Below are 19043 nucleotides of genomic sequence, written 5' to 3' on the forward strand. Positions count from 1 at the left end.
TGGCTTTCAACTTGATTTGACGTCTTTGATATAGTAGAGCGAGCGCGTGCTTCCGGACTTTAAGAGTGATATGTGTAGTGATAATCATGGTACGGTAGAAATCAACAGGGGATTCGGTATATGGTGAGTTGTTACTAATTATCCACTTACAGTGTTGTATTTCTCCGCTATTACATATATAAATATGTATAACATGTTAAGAAACTTGGTTAATACAGTCATATTTGGTCATATTTTCTAGATACTCGTCGAATTGACGCTAAAAATACAAATGAATCGAGCGAAGAAGTCAATTTGTATGATCGCTTTGATCTGCGGTGCTATGATAGAAATAACACTAAGCGAAACGTTCAAAATTGGCTACTTGATGGCTCATAATCAGGAGAAACAAGTCAAAAAAGGCCTTGTCGGCGGCTTGATATCGGGGGCCATCACTTACGCTATGGACGTCATAAACAACGACCCCGATTTATTGCGAGGTCACAAATTGGATTTAATATATAACGATACGGCTGGAGATCAGCTGCGCAGTTGTAAGGCTATAACTGAACAGTGGCGAAGAGGTGCCATCGTCTTCTTCGGTCCAGAGGACACCTGCGACATCGAGGCAAGAGTCGCAGCTTCTTGGAACCTTCCGATCATCGCATATGTAAGTGAACTACGCAAATCACTTGTGATGTGAAAATTCCCATAATCAGTTCGAAAAAAGACACAAATTTCTTGCAATAAATGAAGATAATTGTATTTTTAAGCAACGTTTCGGCTTTACTAATAGCCATCATCGGCAGTCGAATCGTTGCTCAAATAATTCGACATCTATGCGAGAACTTTTCGTCTTTAACTAATTACGTAAATATTCAATATATTGAATATCGTGTATCTCATCGACCTAAAATTCATTTGATTTTCAACAACAAAATCAATCATTGTATTATATCTTATATTCTATCCGAACTGGAATATGAATAATGATATTGATTAAGATGAAAAACTTTATAATCCACAATGGAAAACGGCCGTTTATCCAAACGAACGTAATAGCAAAATATAAGACGCGAACGTAATATATGAACTTATTTCGCTCGTGAAACTTGTCTTACAAAAGGGTTTCGTTTGCTCAAGCTATTCGTTTAAAAATATAGCATATGATCTGCGATAATATCAGACCGCTAGATAACTAGTACGGTTTCTTTCTTGACACGGATGTGCATCTAGCTCGCTAATATGCTAATAGAGTCATGTTTTCCTACCATCTCGTCGTCGCCTTCTAAAGCCAAGAAAATATGTCACGCACCAAAGGTTAATACTAATACGAACGGACTTCGTACGCGGATTTCTTTTTTTTCGCGATAACGAGAAATATTGCAATTGATGAATAACGAAGCTAACATGATATAATGGCACTAGGTAAATAACTGTGCCGCTATGAAATGGACATTATCGAATGTACACATGCTTGTCCTTGTGCCGTGCGATTTTTTGCCTGTTCATATCTGAACTACGATGTACAACGAATGCTCTGCACGAACTGATCACTTTGATGTGTCGTACTATGCTTGGTTTTGTGTGGGGTTTATAGTATTGCCGAGTAAACTGAAACGAGTGGTTTTATTTGCCGCCGCGGAATCTCTCTATCTCTCGACCTGACAATTCTTTTATCGTCGAACGAAATTGAGTTAAAATACTGCACATGTAGTTATTTTCATTGAGTTATAACCGCTCTGTGAACTGAAATTGCTTCTGTTTGAAAACCAAGACTCCCGCGGTTGCCCGTACAGTGGCCGCAGATCTGATTTTTTCAGAATACCAGTTCACATCCTCTAGTTCTACTGCTGCCGCACCTGTCTCGATCTGAGCTAATAAATGAATTTAGTCAGAATTCTCCACAGAAATCGACGAGATTTTCTAGGATACCCCTTCACCTGTAAAAAAATAAATCAATTTTTCATTGTTTTTTTATTTCCGAGTAGTCTTCGTGGATATCGCAAACCCCGTACAATGGTCTAAGGAAACACTTTCACAGATTCGTTCTCTTCACGCTATTTGTGGTAATAAGTTATTATCGATGATTCGAGCAAACAGAAGTTGTAAACATAAATATCATGTATAAATGATGAATCGTTAGTAGATATATTCCACGCATCGTTTACTACAAAATGTTCGTGATTCAATCGTAATGACCCCGAAAAAACTAAGTTTTTTTCCTGCATGGATTTTTCTCCGTGATCAATTTAACAGGGAGGTATCCATCATTGATACATTCACTATTATGAATCAGTCTGTGGTATAAGTATTCAGCAATCAATGCATTATATCTGTAATATAATATATCGTGTCCCCCGAAGACAAACATATTTATAGTCGAATTAATAGATTTTATGTAAACATTTGCCAATCAAAACGAAAGGGAATGCCGTGGGTGCACTGCATGTCCGTGTGTTGGCGTATACGACCTTGACATCGTTTGCAACGAAGGTCGATGAAAGTAATGAAATGTTTACGAAATAAGGTGTAACTTGAAACATAATGATGATAGTAACATTGCCTTAATACAGAACAATGGAATCATGATAGATGTACGCATTATCACAAACTATTATCGGTCGAGGATGCCGAACAGTCGTGGTATGAATCGGTTGTATCAAGTTTATTTTTTCTCCGTGATATCGATAAAATGGCCTGAAAATCTGATTAATTCGATTTGAAAACAGACAAGAAAAGTATAAGGTAAATTTAAAAGATATCCTTCGTAAAACGGGATTTTCATAATCAGTCGAATATCAATAATTGTCAGTGTGTTAGTAATGATTAATCTCGGGGAGGATTGTCCGTTCAACTCGTGAACGGTTATTGCTCCTGACACGACGTTTATATGCAGATTAGTTACGCCATTAAGCAGCGAAGAGACTCGAGCAGCGCGCGTAAAAATCACCTAAAAACTTACTGGATGCAATAAATACTATGCGTCTTTATATTCTCCGAATACATTCTTAGAATTATGAAAGTTTTATTTGACATTTCGCCAGAAATTCTTCAGGAATAGGTGACGATTTAATGATCGCAGTTTTCTTTACCCGTCGTTTAATGACTATTGACGCCATCATTTTAATTACATAATTGCGAATCGATTCGGTATACGGCATTTTACATTTTGCAACTATGAATTATTGATGATTCTGCCATTAAAGTTTCCCTCTGTAAATCAGTATATATTATTAATATACATGTATACACTACCCGGTGTCACATCGCGTTACGAAGGCGATTATAAAAGTTCCCTATATCGAAATAGATAGATAAATATACTTTGAAACAAAGATAGGAACCTTCCAAACATTTTGAACCAAACGAATTTTCATCAGTTTGCTACGAGGAGAGGGAATATATAGGCAGGAAACATCGAGTGAAGAGAAACATATTGATCAAAGCTCATCTTCACCACCAGCTGTTTGTTATAACACTTATACGTGAATATGTATAGAGATGGATAATCTTGGTTATCAGAATACTTTTTTGACTATATGCCATTACGCTTACTGTTATCGGGAAAATAGTTTTCTCCTGATGATGTGTCCTACGATATTCATTAGAAAACAACCGATTGATACGTGGGCAGAAATTTCCTGACCATCTTTGAAGAGGCCTTCCCACGAAGAGAAGCCACTAAGTGCGAGGCTGATAACAACTCAAGAAAGGAATATTTTCTTAGTTCATCATCGCTAGTGATAGAAAGATATGATACAAATAGATACAATATAACGAATATCCCGTTCTCACAAACATCTAGAAATATACGCATCGAAATAAGTCTAAATGTGCTCAATTTTCGAAATAACGTGCTCAAACTTGAGAATTAGGATGCATCACTGTCTGTATGATTGAAGAGTTCACAGAGCGGATGGGACGGTGCGGGGATGTGAACCCCCACCTCACAAGTGTTTGTTAAGTTGCCCTGAAATTTCCTACGAAAAAACAAAAAATGAAATAGTTTTAAATTCATAAGCTTGTTCTCTGTATTTCCAAATATAAGTTGATGTTTTCCAATGAGTTTTTTGCCGGGGTGCCCTTTAAATGATATGCCCTCTATTTCGGGGGTGCTCCCCACCCTGAATCAGACCCTAGATCTGCTATCGACGAACATCACTAAATAAGCACATTAAATTGATGTAAATCGTACTGATGATGTATGTGACGTATCGACATCATGTTTGAATTGAAATCAGTGTCAAAGACACGATATTATCACTAGCGCATACGCAGTAAACGTCACAGATATAAAACCATTTCGCTTGACTAACTACAAGTCGCAAGATTTACCCGAATATCAAAACTAGAACGCTTTTAATTTCCGCTTTCTCGCTCAATCGAGCCGAGGTAGCGTAACGTGCCGCTTGTCAAAATATTTATGATTTCGACTTTTCCTCTCTTTATCGGGAATTTCATTTGACGCGCATAGTTTTGTGATCTGTGATATGTAATTATCCTGTCTTTTTATGGCGTCGTTTCATTCAACGCAAAAAAAAGATCCAGTCCTCGTAGCATGTCGGGATTAATACGCTGATTATTGTGCTTTTTGCTAATGACTTGTGTCACGGAGAGAGAGTGGCCAGATATCTTTCGTTCATAATCAGAATGAAAGGGATGTATTTTATCCTGTAATCGCTTTTATCTGGCGGATGTGACATTTATTCCTATAAGCTTATACAGGTTTTTCAACTAAAGTCCACGGGAATGAATCCATCCTGTAAAAGGTTTTCGATGTCAACACCACATCAGATACTCGAGAGAGAAAAGTTGGATCTAGGTTTTCTGACGTCATTCAGAGTCACCGCAACAACTTATCGATCGACATTTTGCGACCATCTTAAAAATTCATTCAGTTATTTTCAATATTTGCCAGCCATCTTGGGCCTGTATACACTGAATTACCGCTGAGCAGAAAAAATAACCGATCTAACTATAACTCGGTCTGTATTTCATCCGTGGCTCTGGTGAATATAGCATATCAATCATTTCATGAAGCAACGCCACTCTTTCTAAAAGACCACGATTTCTGTCTTTAATGACGAATAATCTTTCAACGCTATCTTCAACAAAGGCTTTCAATATTGTTTTTTACGATAATCTTCTTCTAATCGGATATCACTGCGCAACATAACACCAAGTTCAAACCAGATATGGAGAAAAGTTCCGAGTTGATGGAACAAATCAAGTTTTCATATTTCTTATGGATACCTTACAATAATGATATCGCCATTTAAACGACCAAATCTGGAAATATTATACGCAACATTTATGCGCGATCAATGTTTGGCGCTGCAGGTAAATGTAAACGATACCATTATTTGGCACAGTTATAGAGTAATCTAGAGTCGCCCAAGGTGAAAATAGTGAAAAATAGCAACAGTCATTGTTTAAAGAGTATGTTACACTGACGTCTATTGTTCTATCGAGTAAAATATAAATATTATAGAGTGTCGTAGATTCGATATTACAATTGATAAATCAATTATATTGCACTAAACTTCGGGATATGCGTTAGATTTTACTCTGGGATGGAAAACGATAGAACTGAACTGGTCAATTAACGGAGCTCGCAATGATACGAAGATGTCGAAGAGTCGATGGCACTTTTTAATGAAATATAAACACAAAATCTGCCGCACGTAACATTTTATTGTTAACGTTAGAATTGCATCACAGATGTGGATGACATGAAATGACTTTCAAAGTTAATAGATTGCACTATAATTACAGGCGGTATCAGTGATTTCTATATCCTTCGGAGGCGGTGTAAACTAAAAGCACCCGCCCAATGTTGAATATACACGGCACCCACGGCATCATCAATGATTTCATACTGACGCATCATTCACATTCATAGCGTTGAATTCGTTGATATTTTCGATACATTCATTGATGGCGGCCCGTGAAAGCAAAATGGATTATTTTGTTTTATATATAACTAGTTTACGCCGGAATTGATCAAAACCACCTGCAATAATAGTGTTAGAAGGATAATTCCTGTCAACCGTTTTTTTTTTCGATCAACGTGTTTAAGCCGTAATGAATATTAAAAGCTTATTAACGATGTCCTATTGTTTAATACCAATCTGGGGCTAGGTATTTCTCATAAGTTTCTCATTATATGTATATATCTAAGCAGACATATAATAACAACGGGTTAATTTGTTCTCCCGCCTCCCACATACAGACGACTTCGTTCATCGATATCGACGATTACTAGGAATCAATTTACATGTTTACATATGTTTGTCTGTTTGCTTGTCTTTCTCGTGGTTTTTACTCATGTCTGCAGTATAGTGTTTTACAATGAAGAGAAACCAAGATATCGGTTCTGAAAAATGAAATTAGAAAATGGCGGCCACGCCTTACCAGATTTTTGTGTCCTAATTCTTGACGTCGGTTTATTTCAAGCATCGACGGATAGAACGGTTATTTTTACGGTATGGTTTAGAGATTTGCGCACAAAATAACCTCGTAAATTCCACCGATACTAACTACGTCTGAATGCAGCTGATGATTTTCATTTTTGTAAGGTTTCGTCTACAGTAGAAATCCAGACAACGAATCATGCGTCAACACAATATCGAGAAGTTGATTAATCGATTTATGGGTCTATGATTGATGGCGTATGCTTAGAAATCTCATTTCGGTATATCCTAGAAAATCCCGAATGGTGACCCCTGGACCTATTCTCATTTAAATTCTCTGAAACATCGATGTTTTGACAGTCTAAGATGTCAAAACAATAATATTCACTGTCACACTCTGAGAAGTCAAAGTAATACATTCTTCGGTAAGGGGTGTTATTTTAGTGAAAATCCATGATCTAAAGGTCATTCTTAAGGGGTGATTACTAAGTATTCACAAACAAATTCAGACGGCATTAATCATCTATATAATTAGAAAATTAGACATATTGTCTGAGCCTTTGAGACCGTTTCGATGGGTGTTTGATAAATGTCCCTTGCCGAGTTCATCGTGGGTCCTGAGGCCTGCGTTTACTCGTTATCGACTTGTTTCGTTGAGACCCTTCCACAAGATTCAGCGATATACTTCCACAAAAAACCGCGCATCAGTAAAATGAAAGTCGTGCAGTGATTTGCTGGAAATGATCGAATGACTTTTTGCATTCAATCTTATCCGAGCATCTGTACAAATATTCGAGTAGTGATTGAGATTTTCGGTTGACAGATCATCAGATCGTTTGGAGATTCTGAATCATAATTATGTATATGAATAAAGCAGCTTTTCGCCGTGCCCGCCGGGAACCTGTAGCGTAGCGGCTTTCTGATAGATACACGCCGTGTTAGGAGCGCATCAATTAAGGTTTGTCGAGTGGAAAAAATAGATGTGAGAAATGTCCTGTGTCTGGAGCTGTTCAGACGGAATGTATGATCACCACGCTGTTTGATAATGTGACTCTGCCAGCTCCGATTCGCACAAGACACTTTTCAGCTTATCCGGATCCTGCATTTTACTACGACATTATATTATGAAAAATTCATATGTAACATTGCAAATTTCTTTATCATATAATTTAATTTTGAAATGTAAAATAAATTCATTCATTCATTCATTCATAAGCCATGGAACTAAAGTCACAGACAAGTAAACCGAACAATGATACTCAAAGACAGTTATGCACTGCGCTTTTTTCTTATGAAGGATTTCCATAGCTATCACGCGCAACCAATGAACAGAATTTTAATGTAGGCCGATCTCGCAGCTTCAGTGCACTGTAGACTAGACTGTGACATGTCTAGCTCGTTCTGTTTCTGCGGGATTACCATCATTGCAATTAAAAATCTGAAGTCAATCGCTGCAGTCTTTTTCGTGATGCTCGCACTGCACGAGTATATAATTGAATTTAATTATAACCTAGGATATTTAACAGCAATCAAAACCTGCGTGTTGCGTGACTGGTTTTTCTCATGTAGCTTCCGCAATCGTCCACTTCGCGGGGATCAGCCGACTGAGCATGAAGACCGAGTAATCAATCACCGGAAAACAATCAAGCTAGCACCGAACCGGTGAAATGGTGATGAGAAATTGTCCTCTATACACATCACAACATGCTGTTAATAGATCGGTACTTTCATCGCCTCCGTGATTCATACCAACGCAATATCATTGTTAATGTCGTTGTTTATTGGCCAGAAAAACAGTTCAACGAGACACCAGAGAAAGAAGACTTCATTGGGCGCAAAGTGAAACCTTCATCGAAGATTGATAAGGCGTATTTTCGGTGATCCAGTCATAATTAGGGTATATAGAGTAAATTGAACAAGATGGCCGAACACCAGTCCGCATATATATTGCTTCTGATATCTAACATCCAGTTGGTAATGTAAAGTATTCAATGCCACACCTCGGTAAACATGACGTATATGAAGATATATGTTATTCTTCTCATCTGGTTCATCTTATGAGGTATTTATGCACCTGGTGACATAAGGTTCTATCGTTAATTCAAAATGGCGGAAGTTTGATGACGATTCTTTCGTAGAAAACAGCGCTGATTTGACAGATAACACTAAAACTACTAATCATATCTGAAATATCGACAACGTGGATAGATGAATAAATAGTTTGCTTTGCCTTTTAAGGTACAAGCTTTCGGCATACGCTGAACTCGGCTAGATATATGTATAAATCCTCGGTCTCCGGGGTGCGCTCTGTGAATTAAGATATCTTGTTCATTTTCCGCTAGCCATGGGTCACGAGACCCAGGAGGTTTCGCCTTGCATTATCATCTATCACTAACGGTCGGTATATGTAGATATACGCTATAGCAGCACCGACCATCTCAAACCTAAGACTAACACGCCTATAACTAACCTAAAACTGTCAATGAAGGACACAGATTTGTTTTGTTAAGTAGAGAATTCGATATTCGGTTGGTGTTTTCACATCCTCCCTCTGCAGGGACTCGAACCTGATGGCATCGCTACACTCAGCCACGGCACGAACCCCTGCATCAGTAGACCGGGTGCGCAGGTACATGCGCAGCTTTCCGAACGAAAACTGGCGGCACCAATCAGATTGCTCGTTGTATAATCGTTGAGGCAAATTTCAAGGAAGAACTATAAATGGGAAAACCCGGGCTAAAATAAAACGGGATTTCTGATTGGCTAAAAATCACATCATCTGAACTGCGCATGTATCTGCGCACACGGTCGATTATGGCAGGGTTTCGTGCCGCGGCAATCTCGAGGCCATCAGGTTCGAATCCCTGCCGGGGGAGGATGGTGTTTTCAATGAATGTGGCAGGACATCATCTTATAGTGTCTCATCAGTTTAAGTAGATCTGCTAGAACTTGCAGAACAGACACTTAACGTGAAATGGATTTACAACACGAGCCATAAGTTCTCGGGCATCACACAATTCCCTTCCTTGTCCTTCTCTCTCACCTTAGTGACGTGTTCAGTGATCGATTACTGACCCTGAAACTATACCACAAAACAACGGAAAACATCGCGCATCGCTAGTTATCAAATTAATAAATGGAAATGTCAAAATTCTTCGCGCGAAGATAATGGAACGGTCGTCGATGTGAAATTAGAACTGGAAGCTCCGCACAGCGCGACGAACGACGTTCTTTTCATTCCACGTAATGTTGTTGAAATCTATCATTTTCAACTTTCTAATAGTCACTTGAACATTTCACACGATTTCATCGAATCGAGAAATTCAAGCCCGATTTACGACGTGTCGGAAGAAGTTATCATTTTCTTTAATCGCGCGCATGGTGCGTACCATGCCGTGACTGGTCGGGTTTGGTTTGAGAACATCATAAATTAACTCTGAATTCGTTTATATATTCAGCAGATTGCATATATGGATTGTAGATTTGCGACCATCGCAGCGGAGTAGCATATATCTACCAACTTCCGTAGATTCTACAAGACTCGAAATTCGCTATTCAGTCAGATTGTAACAGTTTTGGCAAATAAAAACCCGCTTTCCACAAATTAGAAATCGAAAGCAAGATCTTTTATTCAGAAATTCTAAAACGGAGATCATGAAGTTTCGAACACTCACATCCTCATCAGGTTCGACGATGACGACGATCTCTAGTTAAACAGTTCGAAATGTCAAGTCCTTTCGTTTTGAAAAATAAATCTTGCTTTTAACTCTTAAATCTGTACATACTGGGTGAGTCATATCATATCATCTACTCTCCACAAGGTTGGTTATTCTACTATTTTGTAGATCTATTTTACGTCATGATTTAAACGCATGGATCGGAAATAAATCTTTTTAAAATAGCGAACCGACGGTATATATTTCTAATCTAGTAATGGTGCTTCGATTGATTGTCGTTGTCACGAGCTGGTTTCGGTAATGGTTAATCAGTTAACAGCAGATCAACGCTAAGGTTTGATAGATTAAGCTAGGTTTGGAATTCCACCTGCGCGTGACAGCCGCCTGGCTCGTTTATTACGATCATCACCTCAACCTCCGCCGCCGCCGCCGCCGCCGCAAAACAGAACGACGCTCAATTTTGCCGATGAAGCGAAATCTCGCGAGAGCGCCTTTCAAAACAGTAAAGACGATGTTCGATCGTACGGATGTTTAATTTAATTATGTCAATCGTTTGATGGATGAATGGAACGAAAGAGAGCAAAAACTACTCTGCTGTTAAGCACATAATTGTGTATCGAGTAAGAGAAAAGACGATTGTTTAAAAATGGCGCAACTGATTGTTTATAATTGATTAAACACTCAAAATGCACCGGAAAACCTAAAAATGCACATTTCCCCATATTCTTGAAACGACGTTCGTTAATACTCGGATCAATTCAATTGAAATCTTTGGTACTTTTCAAGTTCTGATGTGTCATTATTTTTTTCGATGTTATCCGCGATTGCTGCAGTTTAGGTTACATCTATTCTTATCCAATATTCGATCTAGACTGCCGGGATAACGGTCTTATACGCGGTGGATTGGAAACTTCAGCTAAACACCGAACCTCCTATTGGTTTTAATATCATATCGCAACTTAAGAAAAAAACTTGATTAATAGTAGGTATCATTTCGCCAGAACTGATCGGGTGAAATCTTTTACGAGGTGATACGTTGTGAAATGAAACAGTCTGCAGTCAATAGCTATACACTACCGTCAGAAATATAACGCCCAACGTTTGCATTAAACATATTGTTCAATGTGGCGACTGGACACTGAATATGCGGTAATTATGCGTCGTCAAATGTATTCTATTATATGATTTATGGGCAAACGTGCCGATATAATACACATTTTCTGCGCTTTGTAACGCTCCACTCGCAATACTGTATAATCATGTGCAATAAAACTTTCGAGTCTGAAGCATATCGCGATATATATCAAAATGAAGTCATGGTTTTCATCAAACGAGTAATAAGTAATGAGTTCATATAAAAATAGTGTTAAAATCAACCGTCGCGTGGACGGTGGAGCTTTAAATATAGAGCACGTGGTGTAGAGTAAGGCCTGAAAGATTGTTTTCATGAATCGGAACCGAAATTTCCAATTATTTACTTAGATGTTTAAAAAAAATTCTGTAAATTCGTCCGATCATCGAACTATCTGTACTTCGATGTCTGATTTCAAAATAAAACTTCCTATTTCGTTTCGGACAGGTGTGGTGGGTTTATAAGTGACACCTAATCAAATCGAAACTAACGATCGAATAGATAAGATGGGCAACCGAAATGTGAAGATCAAGATTGGAGGCCTCGCGCTAAAGAGTTCGCCCCATTTGTCATCCACGTGAAGATGCAACATCGACAGTACTACAGATAAATCTAGGTTGCAGAGTTGTTTTCAATTCGATTTCATTTCTTCATTTCGTCGTGATAACTGAATTCGGCACACTCGCGATCGACAACTATCCAGCCGTTAGTAATGCCGATATTAACATTCAGACGCTGGCAAATTACTTCACATTTTATAAAAACGGTCACTCGCGCGTGAGAAATTCAAACTCGCATGATTCTTTCCGAAGACAAATGACGTATTCGCTCGACGCCGACTCATCCTAACACACTGTGCATTCAACCTCAGTCTCCTCATGAATTCTACATTTCACGTATGCAGTATAGATTCTCTTCGTAACCATTTTTCTGTTGCTTAGAGTAGTTAATGATGCCGAACTCATTTTTCTTCATTCATCTACGCGTGTTTGCTTTTGCTATTATACAAAAAAAAAATATGAAGAAAAACGAACGCGAAAGTTTTGCGCAATGTTTGATTTGCATCTCATACGGTTAGTGTCTAAACGCTGAGATTAATGTTGATTATTTTAGAATTGCAGCAGAAAAACCAGCTATTAATCAAACAGAGAATTATATATCGATTTCCCAGTGGACATGACAAATGAGATGCCATTTAAAAAAATGACTTGCCTGAAAGGCTTCAGGGTGAGCATAGTTACCGCGAGTTGAAATAGGACTGTCTGCAGGAGGTTGTCAGATCGGTTATTTATTGTGCTCTTCAGACTAGACAAATCTGTCCGCTCTTAACAGATTTAATCTCGTCACCAATTGCTTTAAATCGTTCAGACCAAGTTCCACCGTTGACCGTGAATTCATTTCTAATAATATGCAACACCTCAGAGTGACAGAAATAGTACGTATGTAACTGTCTTTAATGTAGTATATCAAATTACAGGCTCACCACATCAGCTCATATATCTAATAGATTTTCAATGATATACGATATGCGATATACGATATACGATATACGATATATGAAAATATTCTTCAATTTATCAGAAAAACGTTTCTGCGAGATAATATGAAGAAGGTGACATCAGTGTTAATGGTTATGAAATATATCTATTGATATATGATTCAATATTCAAGGCTACACGAATGAACGTTACCTGAGTTTACACCTGATATCACTGTTCAGGATAGTCGGTCAAGTTGATGTCACAATGTAGACAAATTGGATTACCCCCATCCGTAACTCGATCACAAGCCAAGAAAAAAATGTCCTTCGTCCTAATAAGATACCTGCTGACTTGAATCATAGTTGAAACGAGTGCCCTATCTATATATATATTTATAATTCTCACACGAAAATCGACAATCGGGGATACGACACCGTTAATGACATTTGTTCACTAGAATTAAGTGTAGAAATCTTGACATTTACATTTCATCTTCTATCGTTATTCCATCCTCGAACAAACCTACCAACCTTACCCCATCCCTCGCAAACATCCAGGTCTACCAACCCTTCTCCCCGCAAAAATCCAGGTCTACCAACCTTTTACCCCCTCGCAAATATCCTGGTCAAACAACCCTTCCCTAAGAACCTACCTCAGAATATGCGATTTCAGAAATCTTTAGTTATAAAACTGGGTAATTGTGGCATATTGATGGCGTATGCGTCTAGATCGTGATCATGCTATCAAAATTCGAGAAACCGTGCACCACTTAATGTTTGTTTCCAAATCCTGGACTCCAGATTCTCTGAGATAAATCCTACTGTAATTGGAACGATTGGCGGCGGAGTCGAGGTGAAATTGTCGTCGAAAACTTGTCGATGTTAATCTCGATTGAGATGAATTATCTAAAAGTCGGTCGTTCTCCGATATATTTAGAAAAAAACACCCGACAGAGACAAATACAGAGGAACCCCTTACAACCTCTCGTTTAACCACGAGTTTCAGAGGAACCCCTTACAATCTCTTGTTTAACCACGAGTTTCAGAGGAACCCCTTACAATCTCTCGTTTAACCACGAGTTTCAGAGGAACCCCTTACAATATCTCGTTTAACCACGAGTTTCAGAGGAACCCCTTACAACCTCTCGTTTAACCACGAGTTTCAGAGGAACCCCTTACAATCTCTCGTTTAACCACGAGTTTCAGAGGAACCCCTTACAATCTCTCGTTTAACCACGAGTTTCAGAGGAACCCCTTACAACCTCTCGTTTAACCACGAGTTTCAGAGGAACCCCTTACAATATCTCGTTTAACCACGAGTTTCAGAGGAACCCCTTACAACCTCTCGTTTAACCACGAGTTTCAGAGGAACCCCTTACAATATCTCGTTTAACCACGAGTTTCAGAGGAACCCCTTACAATCTCTCGTTTAACCACGAGTTTCAGAGGAACCCCTTACAATCTCTCGTTTATCCACGAGTTTCAGAGGAACCCCTTACAATCTCTCGTTTAACCACGAGTTTCAGAGGAACCCCTTACAATCTCTCGTTTAACCACGAGTTTCATATTTTGTTTGAATTTACGAATTCATTCGAACAATTTTCAATCGTTCTAACATACAACCGACACTTAAAGTTTTTTGGTCTCTTCTTTAACAAGATGTTATTCGGAATTCTATGGAATTCTATGGTCTCTGCCAATGTCCGAGGAGTCGTTTTCTTTTTCAAATCAAACAACCTCAAACTGTCTTATATATCTATATTTACATTGCCAGTAAAGTGATACTTCATACAGCGAACTAACGGAAAACTGAACCTGGATAAGAATCTGCCGGTGGTTTATCAATAATGACATGTTAGTCACTTCAGAGCCGTTTTAATGGCATTTGAGTCTCCTCAGCCTTTTCCATTAACGCTACCGCCCTTTCACATCGCGGTCAGTAAACATAACCAAACAGGAACAACGGGTAATTGCGACATAAAAAGGTCATCTAAAGTATGACAGCAACTATTACTTTTCAATAAACCTCTGTCGATGACTTTGTAAAAAGGAGCTGTCAAAAAGAATATTACTTTCCTAGTTTTCTCAACAAGGAAAGCATTTGTATAAAGCTTTCTATCTGGGCCTCGGACAGAAATAGGGCGTATATACTTTTTAAATAGCATGGCCTGGGTATGTGGTTTAGATTTGCTATGAATGTTTTGAAATTGAAACCGATTATGATCCGGGCTGTGGATATGATGTAGTAATGCAATAATTGAGTTCATCATCGAAGCAGTGGAGGATATGAATATTACAGGTTTCTGTCACATCATGTCTCATTAAAATAGTTAGATAGATCAGTGCAGGGTAACGCCTAATGCAAACTATGATTAGGGATCATTAATCGATCGTTTCAACAGAAATGTCGGTATTTATACCAGAACTTCAACTGACAACGCCTGTAATAGCAGTATAGAGCAGGCACAGGTCACATACTCAAGGTGGCATATCGACGGTTCGGTTGGAAATCAATTACTGGTGTCGTGTCAGGTTACCGAAACTGAAACATCCCCGGGGAAAATTGTCCAAGATTCGCCATCGGCACGGTTAGCGTGGTAGAAACACTCTAGACGCCATTACCGTGGTTCACGATACGACAGAAAGGAAGAGCTGATCGGGAGGGACAAACGACACTCATTACCAAATTCGTGCATTTACATATCGATACACCAATAAATAGATTAGCGAGGCTGGGAGTTGTTGAGAACATCGACGTCCTTGTGAAACCATTGAATATGGAATTCTTTCCACAAACTATACGGATTAGAATGCGGGAACCTTCAAAGCGATCTGGCCATTGCAGCACATCTTGAAAAAATATTTCGTTGGAATTGGTTTCGTTGGAATTTCGTTTAAATCGAATCACGATAAACCGAAATTGAAATTATAAACTGCAACGGGTTTTACACTGGTGGTGTAACGATCAACGGAAGAATGGAAATAGGAATGTCAGATATAAGATGGAAATGGCTACTTAAGATAACAACGTTGGATACAATCATGTGATCTTACTATGTAACGGCATACCAGAGACGAAGAGAAGAATATAACCAGGCCTTAAATACCGTATCGCTCTTTTTATTGAAATCTATCACGCCAAACGCCACTCGAAATGCAAATTGCTCGTAGATGAGGCATCAAAGAATAAAATCTAATTCATTTCGCAGTAATGCCATCCCATTCTCGATGAAAAATAGCGCATTTAACCCAGCAACGCTGCAGCTTATGGAACTTAAACCGAAATTGCTCGTTAGATTGAAAAAGTATCGATGAGACGTCAAGAGCCCGTACCACGAGTTATGATGGATTTTTGACATTTAATAATATGTCAATTCGCTACGTGTAACTCGCTTAGAATTAGCTACTTTTCACGCCCTTCCGTGCTTGCAAATATCGCTTATACGTCGCCTTTATATTTCAGTATAGGCCATGTTCCACGGCGTCCGTCTGAAGAACATGAACTTCTTGAGTGTCGTTGTAGAAGTTCGCTTACACTTCTATGGTGTCGTTGAGAAATCTGAAATAAACTAATCACATATACGCGGTATGACAGAACGCGCGCGCCCTGTAGGTACCTTTTTTATGAACACTCCCATGCTAAGACTGATATCAATCACTTTTTTCCTGAAGGCGTCATGGATATAATTGTTAGCGTCGTCAGCTGTCAAAACAAAGCCTATTCTTCACCGTCTATCGCTTACAGGGTCTTCAGCAAACATAATTCACTTAATAAGTACCTCATCCGTTTTATGTAAGGTTCTGTTACGACCAAGGACTTATCATGTCCGGTAAGCTCCGTGCATATCTTTCTTATATTGACACCGAACTGTCAATTGTAATCGAGATAACGTTGACAAAAATAAGCACTTTCTCGTTATTTTCCCGCTTTTTTCGCCAGGCTCTGTATACAGAATTGTTCAGAAACTTGCTAACTACGAACATGGTTTTCGCTATTGAGCTGAACGGTCCAATAGAGTAGTTAGTCCATTGGCCCCCTACTTTGTTTGTTTTCTTCCGCGCCAGTCATGTCAGGAATGTTATCGTGTTTGATTTAAATTGATTACTAATAACTGTACCGGAGAATCGCCCGCAACGTGAAATATGCAATATTTCTTGCGAATGATGATGATTGCGGAAAGAAATGCAATAATCTTGTTGGTCGTTACGTTGATATTCTATACATCCATCTCAATCGAGTTTATTACATATATGAATTAACTAAGTAAGCAATGATAAGATATTATGAAGTAAATCTTTTGATTATAAACTGTTACTTGCCATTACAGGAGAGTTACTGATAAGTTTACTGATAAGTTTGGAGTACTTGGGAATTCTAGGCCTACACAAGTATTTGACTTCTGTATCTGTCGACGCTATCTATAATCAACCTTTTCCAAGGTTACTTTGGTGGTTGACTGCATCGCCCTGTACGTGCTCTAGACTCGGAACTACAAATCCAGATACGAATGAATAATTCTAGAATGAAACAAAATCACTTCCACACTAAAACCGCTGCGTAACAGCTTTGAAAGCAACATACGTCGCAGTTTATTAGATGCATCAATGGGATAGGATATGGCGCATTCCCTTTTCCTTAAAAACTACCATAAAAACCATTAAAGACAGCTGGCTCTGCTAAAACGCATTCGTCGAGGAGAAAAATCAATTAGAAATGTTCTTCTACAATTTTAACGGTGGCCTTATTCCGTTACTAACTGACCTGATAGAATGACGTTTTCTTCTACTATAATGTTCATTGGATTTTACTCTTAATGCAATATGTTCGTTCGACCGTTAAGCAGTTCCCACTCTAGATCCGGGGTATCAACTGGCATTTTCGAGACATAACACGCTGTTAATGTATTATGTGCCGTTATTTGCATTGCTGTTGCTTGACAAATGGTAAAAATGTCGACATCTCGAAGAAGGAGAGGGATTACGACCAGAACGTTTCTAGCCATGAGCGGATATTATCTAGGACTGTACTGACGTACTAAGCCGGACCCAACACCACGTTGAGCCGCGTCGTAGGCGCTAGATATTAAAAGGATTTCGGCCAATGAAATTACGTACGTGAACGGATATTATTGCCACCAGCGCCATCTCTTTTTCAATATGGTCGCCGTTTCTTTGCTACGAAATAGCATCATGGGCGAACTTCGGTTATCAGAGTTAGAGTCGACTACTTGCAAGCCGAGTGAAACTGAAATTCAATCAATCAATTCGAGTCGGAACTATAGTCCGCCACTGAGCACGGTCGCTGTGGACTAGACCTAGTTCCAAGATGGCCGACACATGGAAACTGTAGGGCGTTCGGTCATTAGTTTCACTACTAGTCGACTTACTATGAAAACCGAAGTTCGCAGTGGCTGCATCTACCTGCAGTGTCGTTTTGCTTATAGTCTAATCATGTATGAGGTGATCCAGACGATTGGAGAGCTGACAACTATTTTGGTCACTCCATTTACGTCTAATACAGGAAATGAGTGGAGCATAGTGATGTTGAAGAACGGTATGCGTCGAAATAAGGAAGAAAGTGATTCAAAATGCATCTTTCCAGATTAAGATGGACAGCAAAGAGGGTTACTACCAGTTCCATTGTCACAAAGGAACCACGAACCTGCAATTATCGTTACCACGGCGAAAATATCACGCGTCCTCATCGGTCAGAATAATCTAACCTGTGCCGTTTCAACGGATGGCAAGGTAGTTATGCAGTCAGCTAACGAGCGCGGTTAATATACCAACCTAGAAACCAACTACAAACAGCTACGCGCACGGTCTTTCCGCCTTAGACTTTTCCGCGCTCTGTCATTAGCGTTTTTCTACTTGTTTCCCGGCGTAAATCAGCTTCCCGAACGACTGAATTAAACATGACGTTGACACGGCAGTGACATCAGCCGCCGAAAGACGCCCCTCATCCGGTCCATAGATTGGATTTGTTTTTCAAAAATAACCCAACGAGTCGTAAATATCTATTCTTACATTCACGAATATATGGTGAAACTTAGCGTCTTTTGGGTGTTATGCAAAATAGATATATTATATTCTTATATTGTAGTATACTTGATTTGTCTGAACTCGCTGTCGTCATAAGTTAACTTAATTAGATCTAATCATTCTGACCATAAATAGATATATATTCATAGACAACGCATAGATAAATCCGAAGACGGCATTAAGTAAATCATGTCCGCTTCCTTCATCGCAAATCGCTCGATCAAAGCACCTTTCTAATTAATCTCCCGCTAACATATAGCTTAAGCCATCCGGACTTTGTCCGTGTCAAATTATCTGACGGAAGAAATAGATAAGTC

General features: G+C 38.9%; 1 protein-coding gene across 1 annotated transcript in view; it reads left to right on the top strand.

The window, feature by feature from the left end:
• The window catches only part of LOC141903200 (guanylate cyclase 32E-like), a 47876-nt gene continuing 28833 nt past the window's right edge, over window positions 1–19043 (top strand). The window contains exons 1-2 of the mRNA XM_074791246.1: window positions 1–123; window positions 242–649. Of these exons, the coding sequence (XP_074647347.1) occupies window positions 121–123; window positions 242–649 (411 nt within the window). The 5' untranslated portion in view covers window positions 1–120. The remainder of the gene's footprint in view (window positions 124–241; window positions 650–19043) is intronic.

The sequence above is a fragment of the Tubulanus polymorphus genome, chromosome 4 (assembly GCF_964204645.1).
Source record: "Tubulanus polymorphus chromosome 4, tnTubPoly1.2, whole genome shotgun sequence".
Lineage (NCBI taxonomy): Eukaryota > Metazoa > Nemertea > Palaeonemertea > Tubulaniformes > Tubulanidae > Tubulanus > Tubulanus polymorphus.